This window comes from Diospyros lotus, chromosome 1, assembly GCF_014633365.1.
Source record: "Diospyros lotus cultivar Yz01 chromosome 1, ASM1463336v1, whole genome shotgun sequence".
NCBI classification, from domain to species: Eukaryota; Viridiplantae; Streptophyta; class Magnoliopsida; order Ericales; family Ebenaceae; genus Diospyros; species Diospyros lotus.
In genome coordinates, this window is record NC_068338.1 from 15,277,503 (window position 1) to 15,288,401 (window position 10,899).

The 10,899-nt window shown below is 35.3% G+C and overlaps 1 protein-coding gene across 1 annotated transcript; it reads right to left on the reverse strand.

The window, feature by feature from the left end:
- Positions 1-6,080: 6,080 nt before the first annotated feature.
- Positions 6,081-9,433, reverse strand: LOC127793213 (transcription factor bHLH128-like). Its single transcript, XM_052324019.1, has 7 exons — positions 9,330-9,433; positions 8,147-9,175; positions 7,386-7,744; positions 7,125-7,307; positions 6,700-6,765; positions 6,527-6,595; positions 6,081-6,417 (listed from the first exon to the last, which is right to left on the reverse strand). The coding sequence occupies exons 2-7, from the start codon at positions 8,982-8,984 to the stop codon at positions 6,364-6,366; spliced, it is 1,569 nt and encodes a 522-aa protein (XP_052179979.1). The 5' UTR covers positions 8,985-9,175; positions 9,330-9,433; the 3' UTR covers positions 6,081-6,363.
- Positions 9,434-10,899: the final 1,466 nt, after the last annotated feature.

Here is a 10,899-nt window from a genome sequence, read left to right on the forward strand (position 1 = left end):
TTAAGTACATGATAGTTCCAATCACATTTGCATATGAAATATTTTCCATCTTAATAAACTCAGAATCAGATGTAGATTACTAAGACTTTGATAAAATAAAATGACTAGCTAAAGGAATACTTACAGGTTTACATTCAGACATGCCAAATTTATACATTGTTTTCAATAAATAATCATGCTGATGTATCTTTAAACTAAATCTACTTCTATCTCTCTCTCAATCACCATTCTCAAAATTTTCTTAGCAGGTCCTAAGTTTTTCATGTCAAAATTTGTATTTAACAAAGATTTCAATTCACAGATTTTAGACTTGGACTTACTAATTAGTAAAATATCATCTACATATAATAGCAAGTAAATAAGAATATCAAGGAGTATGAAGTAAAAAAAATTGTCATATTTACTTCTAATAAAACCAATTCCTATAGCAAAATTATCAAATTTTGTATACCATTGTCTAAGGGATTGTTTTAGTCCATACAAGGATTTTTTAAGCAAACAAACATGTTCAGGATGAAGAAAACTAATATACCCAATAGGTTGCATCATATATATTTTCTCATCAAGGTCACCATGTAGAAAAGCAATTTTGACATCTAATTGTTCTAGTTCTAAGTCAAAATGGCAACTACAACAAGCATCATGCAAACAATTTTAAACTTGACTACAAGTGAGAAATTTTCATTATAACTCCCTTTGAGTAAAACCCTTTACTACTAATCTAGCTTTATATCTAATGGGGTCAGAGGAAGTCATACATTATTTGAGTTTGAGCACCACTTACATTGAACCAGCTTCTGCTTCTCTAGTTTTGGAACCAATTCCCAAGTTCCATTGGCCATTAGAGAAGCCAGATATCTCCTCATCCATAGCTTACTACCACTTGGTGCAGCCATAGGAGTTGATAGCTTTCTCATAACTGGACGACTCATTGCTCATTATTTCCATTCTTATAACCAAAGCACAAAAAACTAAATCTGCATAAGCATATCTTGCAAGAGGTCTTACAGCCCTCATACTTCTATCTTAGGTTAGTTGATAGTCCTTGAGATCTTGCTGAGATGAGTCATGTTGCTCCACCTCAATCTCAAGATCATCATTCTCCTCATGATCAGAAGTTTGATCCGAGTTGGATGCTGGTAAAGGATCATCTCCTATGTTTGGCTCTTGAGAGGTGGGAGCAATTGGTCAGGTCATCAACTCCTGCTAGCTGCTCCACCTTAAGTTGAGTACCTCTTATTATAACATAATCATCTGGGGTTCTAGGTTTAGTGCCTACCTCTATCATTACAAAAAAATTGATTTTTCGCGGTGATTTTTTTGAGGCGATTTTTAAACCGCCACAAAATACGTTTTTTGCGACGGTTTCTTTAACATTTAGTGACAATTTTTTAAAACCATCGCAAAATTCATTAAAAATTTAATTTTACGACGATTTTCAAAAAAACCACCTCTAAATTTAAGAAATAATTAATTAATTAAAAATTAAATTAAATTTTGCGGTAATTTTTGAAAAATCATCGCTAAATTCAAATAAAATTTAATTAATATTTGCGGCGATTTTTAAAACCGCCGCAAATATTTAAAAATATTAAATAATTAAATAATTTAAAAATATTAAATAATTATATAAAAATTAAATTTTTTATTTAAAAAATAAAATTAATTAAATAATTAAATAAAATTTAATTAATATTTGCGACGATTTTTCAAAACCGTCGCAAATATTTAAAAAATATTAAATAATTAAATAATTTTAAAATATTAAATAAATAAATAAAAATTAAATTTTATTTAAAAAATAAAAAAATTAAATAATTAAATAAAAATAATTAAAATTTTTAATTCAAAAAAATAAAAAAACATGCAGCAAAATTTTAATAATTTTAAAAAATAAAATAAAGATTTTATTTTTTAATCAATTAATTTATTTAATTTAATCTAATTAATTTATTTAAAATTTATTCTATTATCCTTTTAAAAAATAATCCATCAATTTATGTTTTTCAATTTATTTTTAATTTATTTTAAAAAAATATAGAATATAATTTTGGAAAATGGGATTGATTTAGTATATAAATTATATGTGCGAATAATAACTAAGGAGGCTTCACAGATCAGCTGGTCTCGCGTGCGCACGCACGTATGGGAGGTTGCGAGTTTGAATCAAAGGAAATGAGAGTTTAAAAATTAAATTTTCAGCGTGGCCACATGGCGCGCGCAGTGGGGGCTAGGCGCTGGCTCGAGCCCGCGCTTGTGAGTGGGGCCAGGCATGGGCGTGCGGGCTCATGCCCACGAGCGGCGGGGCACCCAACCTTGCTTTACCACACTGATGCGGTAAATTCAAAATTTTTGAATTTTTTGCGACGGTTCCAAAATCGTCGCTAAAATTCAAATATTTTGATTTTTTTTTGAAAATTCAATATTTTGTAATTTTTTTGCGGCGGTTTCGAAACCGCTGCTAAATACTTAGTTTGCTGCGGTTTAAAAATCGTCGCAAAAAATAGCATTTAGAGGCGGTTATTCCAGCGGTTGCTGAAAATCGCCACTAAATGCTTCACGACGCTTGATTTAGCGGCAGTTTTTGAAACCGTCGCTAAATTACGTGAACCGTCGCAAAATGCAAAAAAAATAGCCGCTAAATGCTGATTTTTTTGTAGTATATGTTTGTTAATTTGCAAGAAAAAATAGCCTCATTAAATAAGACATTCCTACTTATAATTATCTTAACTCCACCTGAATGTCTATCCCATAGCCTATAGCCCTTAGTCCCTTCTTGATAGCTAACAAACACACATTTCATGGACCTAGGCCCTAGCTTTCCCTTATATTAGTGTGCATAGGCTTCACATCCAAACACTTTCTGGTAGTTTAAGTTCAGCTTCCTACCTATCCATTTTTCCTCCGGGCATCTAAGGTTCAAAATTGTTTAGGGGCTTTTATTTACTAAGTGTGCAGCCGTTGAGAGAGCCTCTCCCCAAAATGATTTTGGCATACTAGAGGTAAACAATAAGCACCTAACATTGTCTAACAATGTTCTATTCATTCTCTCGGCCACCCCATTTTGCTAGGGTGTGTTCCTTACTATTTTATGCCTAAGTATACCATGAAAGTTACAAAACTCATCAAACTCCTTATTGCAAAATTCTAATCCATTGTCAGTTCTTAAAATTTAGTTTTCTTATTAGTTTGATTTTCTACTAAGGTTTTTCAAATTTTAAATATTTCCAAAGTCTGATCCTTAGTTTAAGCAGAAACACCCAAATGTTCTTTGTAAAATCATCAACAATGGATAGAAAATACCTATTACCACCATGAGTAGGCATTTGAGAAGGACCTCATAGATTTGCATGCAAGTATTCCAGGCATGCCTTTGTCAGGTGAGTTCCTTTATGGAAGCTTAACCTGTGTTACTTGCCCAGAATACAAGACTCACAGAAATCTAGGGGTTTTACAAGCACTGAACCAAGGTAACATTAGTTTGATAAAGCCTGTAAACCTTTCTGGCTCATATAACCAAGCCTCAAGGATCATAGCTTTGTCTTATCGGATTTAGCCACACGAGTAGAAGATGTATTAAAAGGGAATTGACAAAAACCATTCAAAATATACAAACCATGCTTCTTAGTACCAATAAAAATCAAATCATCATTTTTAAATACATAAGGCCATTTTTAGCTTTATAAGAGAAGCCTAATTCATCCAAGGTACTAAGAAAAATCAAATTCCTTTTTAAACCAGGTACATATCTTACACCAGTAAGCATTCTAATTTTATTATCATGCAATTTAAGAGAGATATCACATATACCTTGAACACTACAAGAGTGATTGTTTCCTATGTATATAGTACTAGTTTCTCTATTATTAAAATTTTGAAACCATTCAATATTTGGACCCATATGAAAAGAACATCCTGAATCCATTATCCATTCATTAGTGATAGATGAACTAGATACAGTAAGAATTTCAGCCAAACTATTGGGGCTACCAGAAGCTATAGTCACATTTCCCCTTTGTTTATGTTTTCTTATGAAATCATAGTAATATTTCTTTATATGACCTTCATTCCAACAGTGATAACATTTCCACTTAGTTTGTTTCTGTTTTTCTTTCTTATCTTTCTTTTTACCCTTAGACCCTGACCCACCAAATTGATCAATGTTTCCAGCATTACTCTTTTTATCACTTTTTCCTTTTACAAACAAATCACTGCCAAATTTCTTAGAAGTATTTAGTTTTAATTCCCTAGCCTTAATCTTTAAAATAACAAGCTCTAACCTAGGAATAATATCAATATACTGTAAAGCATGTTTAACAACATTATAATATTTAGGCAGAAAATTCAACAATATTATAGCTTCATTAGTATCACCTAGGGATTGATCAGTACCTCTTAACAATAAAGTAAGTCTAGTAAATTCATCAATATTTTCATCCATAGACATAGAAGCATCCATTTTAAAATTAAATAGCATTTATTTAAGATAAACCAGATTAGGAGCAGTCATAACAACATATAAGGAGTCAAGTTTATTCTAGAGATCAATAGGGTTATCCATACCATCAACCTTACGTATTACACTATCACCCAAATAGAGGAATATGAGGTTGAAGACCTCTTCTCTAATCTCGACAGTCCTTCCAATCTACTCCACATTCCATTTCTTATTATCAGGCTCTAGTGCTATAAGCACCTTGTGATGAGAGAGCAAGACTCATCTTTTTCTTTCAGCTTCCAACATTGCTTTTACCATCGAATATTCTGATTTCAAATCGGGTAGACTCCATCTTCGCCTTGCATAAAGGTAACCTAACTCTCTAGATACTGATCAAGACTCACACAGTAAAACACTCAACTAACTGAGGCGCACAATAAACACTAGAGAATCAAATTGATATAAAAATCACAAGGTAACCCAAAATTTGAACAACCCAGAGTTTGATTGGACCTAACTCTAAAACATGAACGCCAAAACCGTGCTCTGATACCATTGTTGGGACGACCAATAGGTTCGGCCACCTCTAACATTTTGAACCTAAACGAATCTAAAACAACTATTCGAAAGTTGGAAGCATAAATATACACAAACATAAAAATAGTAAAGAAAATGTAAATAACACAACAAGATTTACTATGGTTCACCCTAAAAAATAAGGCTAAATCCATGTTGAGTTCCAACGAAAAGAGCTCACTGCACTAATTGGAAAAAAATGTTTACATCCTCTCTGTACAAACTTTTACCCTCAGTATACACTCACTGGTTCCTAACAAAAATGCCCAAATATTACATACAAATCAGAAGGCATCACTATGAACCAGCGAAAATGAAGAACATGTACAGAAAAATGACAAGAGAAAAACCCTAAAGAACCTGACTACTTCTCTTCCTTTTTCTTTCTTTTCGATGCACAAATCTCGAGAAATCGAAGGCATATAAATAGTTAAGGAATGAAGTAAAGCAAGGATGGAGATAAATGTTGGGGATCAAATCAACAACTTCAATAGGAGTAGACTAAACTACAAATGGTATGAAAGAATCAAATGAGCCTTGAAATGACGAGGAAGGTTGTTGTTTTGGGCCATCCAAATACACAGGCTCCAAAACGATAGTGTTTTGAAGCAGCTAGTGTGGTTGCCACATGGCCTTCCATCCCTTATCGTTTTGGTAGCGTTTGTAGAGTTGATGCTTCACTATACTCAACAAAAATAAATTAATAAGATATGATATAGATTCATTTTGTTCCGTGGAGTGGAGATAATGGAGAGTCAACAACTGTGACATTTCATACGCACTAAAGACACTCGGAAGGCTAGTGTCTTCTCTTCAGGGCGCTGCTTCAATATGGGTTGTGTAATAATTTCATGTCATGTTCGAAATTAATTCTAAATGTCAATTACTGCCACAGAGAAAGCCAAATTTGGTGACCCCACTTGATACCAAATATTCAGCCTCTTCACAGTTCAACTATGTTTTGTTATATATATACATATGTGCGCACACCGTGAAAGGACAATAGTGGGTGGGTGGGTGTTCTGTTTTCTCTAATATAATCTAAATACTTTACAAAATAATAATATAATTAAATTTTAATACCATATTAACGTAATGACGTTAGTAATTTTAGGGACCAATGGGAACACGTTCACATAAAAACTAATTAGTAACTTCAAGGTATAAAAATTAGTAAATTCAAGGTACATAGAACTGAAATTTTCTGTACAGCGAGCCTCCGATATTTGTGCACTGATGAGACACTGAATTCGGCACAATTAGTTCTCCCCCTTTCAGACACCAAATAAGCTGGCCTAACATGTTGTCATATAGAGAAGCAACATGTCGAGGCTTCTATGCCCTTTGAGCTAAGTCTTCTGCTTGTTTGAACACGTACACTTTGCTCGACTCTCTGAGAGTGTCTGAAACATCAAAACCCAAGCAACAAGTTCAAGTTTTCCAGGGTGTTCATTGGGTGAATGTGCTTAATATGGTTCTCAATCAGTACCCAATTCCTCAATCATCGCGTACCTTTACTTTTTTCTGAAGGTCTTTGATGTAATCAACAGCCAAATCCAGCATGTCTGATGTGTTTGTTTGCTGCAAAAAAAGCACAAGAAAGACGCATGTAGGGAAGAATCAGTTCCATCGCGCGCCATTGTTAAGAGAGGAAAAGGAAAACATTCCTAATAAAGTTTCTCAACCTTTTCCATGTTTGGGACAAGCTCTTGTAGCTTCCTCATCCTTTCACTAATTCGGGTTCTCCTAACCTGAAATAAGGACGGAAATTGTAACTCAAAATTATTGGAACACCAGTTGATCGAGTCCCCAAAATCCTAAAGATTGTTTAGTATTAGTCCTCCTTGCAACTGTAATCATGTTTAGAAACGATGCAGCAAGAAAAAGGACCAGAAAAGGAGAAGACGATGTCCAAGTGCACAAGACTTCCCGCTCTGGGAGTCATGTTTTTCTGCTTAGAATACTCTAGTTTTGAAGGAACAGCGTGTAATTTGTCAGCTTCAGAAATCGTTGACATTAAATGAAACTACAAGAAAAAGAAGTATGTTTCCAAAATTAAGGGGAAAAACTGATAAACAAAAACCATAATTCAGGTCAAAAGAATGGGTACCCTCTCAGCAATACTTCGTGGATGAGTGGCACAACCACGCTTGGCTCGGATCTTGCAAGGAACAGAATCTTGAAACTGCATGAACTTCTGCACAGCAGACAGCTCTGCTGAACTTTTCGGCAAACTCAAGTGGTGAGATAATACAGTGGGAGGGCGGTTCCCTCCAGCAGTAGCAGGAGCATCCTAACCAAATAAACAAATTAGTTATTATCAGATTATACATGTGGGAAAACAAAAAATAAAGGATCTAACAAATGACACCTGATTTTCTGATGCTGTTATGCCAGAGAATGTTTTTCTGTCATCATCTTCAAGTCCTTTTAGGAAACTATCAGACATGATATCCGAATCATCCCAAGAACCAAATGGGAAACCATCAACATTGTAATTAGCAGAATTGTCTCTGTGCACTTCGCCAAAGCTTGGATCCTCAGTGCCACTGATTTCTAAGCCTTTTTCAGTTTCATTTTCAGAGATTGAAATCATGTGCCCTGAAGAAGGTGGCCCTGATGAGAACTCCATTTGGGCTTTCAATCTGCTTGGAGAAGAAAACGACACATCTGCATCAGCACCACTTATTCCACCTCCGGAATCCCCCATGCCTCTCATTACAACATAACCTGCCAAAGCTAATTTTTCAGCTTCATTCTCTAATACTAATCACGGCCATAGATAGAAATTACCCAAGATATGGAAGTGAACTAGTAGCGGACTTCTTCTTCTTGTCTAATACTAATCACATAAGAAATTGGCTGAAAATTAGTATGGACAAGGGTATCAAACCCCAAAGTTGAACTCAATTGACCAACTCAAAAGTCCTAGAACCATCAACCAACTCATACTTTCTTAACCATGATTAAATGAAAATTCATACTCCAACCACCTTCCTTGATTGATCACATTTATTAATCAGATTAATTTAATTTCTTTTGCAAGTTTTATGCAGCTTATTGGATGAACAGAACCAGGTAATTTGATTCGTAAAAATATAATTAATATGTTATGGATGGTAAAGATGGTACCATGGTCGCTGTTAATGTGGGAGAACAATCCAGCAGGCGAACTTCTCTGACGAATCAGATTCGAATTACCACCACCTCCCAGTTTCATACGAGGCAACTGGTCCGTCTGCATTGAACTCACCGCTCGATAGGAGTTGTCCAACACAGATTTAGAGGTTCCTGAGTTATAATTAGGTTGAGACTGGTTTTGAAAAATCATCTGCGAAGCGGCGGGACAGCCAGTTTCCTGTTGCTGATCGCGATGATGAAAATTGCTGTGAGTCTCGTGCTCCGTAGTTGGTTGGGACTGGTTTTGGTAAATCATTTGCGAAGCAGCAGAACAGCCAGTTTCCTGTTGCTGATCAGGACGAGTAAAATTGCTGTGAGTTTCGTGCTTCGTAGTTGGTTGAGACTGGTTTTGGTAAATCATTTGCGAAGCGGCAGAAGAGCCAGTTTCCTGTTGCTGATCAGGACGAGTAAAATTGCCGTGAGTTTCGTGCTTCGCAGAGGCCGCAAACTGCGACTGAAGCAACGCTTCATTTGCTGCAGAATTTTGGCCACAATTACTATTGGATAGGTTGTGAGAGGATGAGCTTTCTGTACCACCAGCAGACATAAACCTGGCGAAAATTCGCTCTGTTTCTGGACTCGAAGGCCGGGGATTCATAAATTCATCGCAGTTTCCTCCTCCACCGCCAAAACTACAATTGATCAGGTTAGTAAAATAGGAACTCGGCGCAGATCGGTACCGCATCAGACCGGAACTCATCGGTTGCTGCTGCTGCTGATGATGGTTGCGGGCCTTGCGGCGAAGCTGATGAAACTGATGATGGTGATGAAGCTGATTATCCGAATCCATAAACGGTAAAATTCCACTATTTCACCCAATCAAGTAGCAAACCGACGAAAAACCAGTGAAATAGAGGCGAAAATCGGAGCTATCTTTAACCGTCGCAGCTCATCCCCTCGCCTCTTTCATTCTCGAACAGTTGAATTGTGCCGTAGGTTCAGCAACATGGCGCCCACACAGAGCCAGGCGCGCTCCAAATTCTTTGATCAAAGCAATATACACACGTAAATGTTAAATAAGTATGCGCATAGAAGTTGAATCAGTGAAGTGGAGGGTGGAGAGGATAATGATAACAGTAGTGGCACCAAGAGAACACACAGAATTTACAGAAGAAACACCGAAAAGTAGAGTCACCTTCTCTGCGTTTATTGATTGATTGCCGCTCCAAATTTGGTCTTCCCTTTGTGGAGCGGAGGCGGTGGCGGTGGCGGTGGCGGTGGTGGTGGGGCGGTGGCGGGCTGGTGATGGCCGGTGAGTGGAGAGAGAGAAGAGAGAGAGAGGAGAGATAAATTAAAGAAAGGTAAAAAGGGGGAAACTAATTTTCTTTCCTCTTGGGTCGTGGCAGCGAATGACAAGTACGAGAACCCTGAGATCTCGGGGTTTTCTGTATTTTCAGACAGTTCTTTTTAATTGACAGTAATACCCCTCGATCGTGCTGGCTATTACGATATGGCCGGTGCTGACCCGACTGCTGACGACGGCGGAAACGGCTGGTTGTTGTTGTTGACACCTATTGCAGTTTGCCACCTCTAGATTTACACAATGGACCCTCACTCCGTTATAAAAAAAAAAAAAAACAAATAAAAATGTTATCCATTGAGCTTTTTTTGTGGTTAAAATTCATGAAATGGTTCGCTTTATCATTAAAAATAATGTTTTTTTTAAATTTAAATTTACCCTTAAATTAAAATCATTCAAAAATTTATGGGTGAATTAAATAATTCGTTAAGTTTAAAAACGACAACTCTATCTAATGTCCAACTTAAATGGACATTAAAAATCTCAAATTCTAATGTCATGCTCAAAACGTTATTCGTTGACCATTTACCATACCTAAATTTAGTTAAAGATGACAAAACTAATGATATTGTCATTATTATGTCATCGATAGTTATTTAAATAACTTTTACAGATAATTTAAATAATAAAATGTCAAATTAACTTACTTAACGTAATTTCACATGTCAGACACGAGGATTGGAGAAAATTCATTTTGCATACAAGAGTTCCTTAATAATGATTTAACCTTGTTAATAGGAAATATAAAAAAGAAAAAGAAAAAGAAAAAGGATTAAAGAGGAAATTAAGAGAGGTTACTAAGCGGAGGTGCAAATTCAATACTGATTCCTAAGCTATTATTCTATTTGAATGGGTTATGTGTGCATGATGATGGCTTTGATGGTCTTGTTCCCATTGGTTTTTACAAAGTTGACCCTCCAAAACCCATTAATGTCATCAATTTTAATTATTAAGGAGAAATTTATTAATTAAGATATAAGATGTATCTTGGATTTTTATTATTTTCAATATATTTGTGTCTTTTAGTACATTTTAAAAAATTTAACAAACAGTTTGATAAAAATTTTAAAATGTTTCCCAATTTTATCTTGATCATCTCATATCTTGATCCGAAAATCATTTCGAACTTATTTTGATAATCTTTTATCTTACTCATTTTAACAAACATTACGTAGAGAAAATGTCCGTATCTCATTAGGAATTAATTAGAGCCTTAATTTACTTATTTTAGAGATCCTTTTGTTTATTTTGTTGATTAATCAATTCACGAAGTGACAAACACCTGTTTTGGTGGGCACCATCCATACTGATTTCTCAATTGTTACCACAATGGATAATGTAAAATTATCACTTCTATATATATATATAGAAGTGCTTTCACCTCATCATGTATATTACTTAAAAT

Bases quoted from the DNA above. Each gene is read 5' to 3' on its own strand.
- LOC127793213 (XM_052324019.1), bottom strand. From the start codon at position 8,984: ATGGATTCGGATAATCAGCTTCATCACCATCATCAGTTTCATCAGCTT. The intron at 7,308-7,385 runs GTGTCATTTGTT...TTATTTGGTTAG, and splicing joins TAACAGCATCAGAAAATCAG to GATGCTCCTGCTACTGCTGG. The intron at 6,596-6,699 runs GTTGAGAAACTT...CTTTTTTTGCAG, and splicing joins TTGTCCCAAACATGGAAAAG to CAAACAAACACATCAGACAT.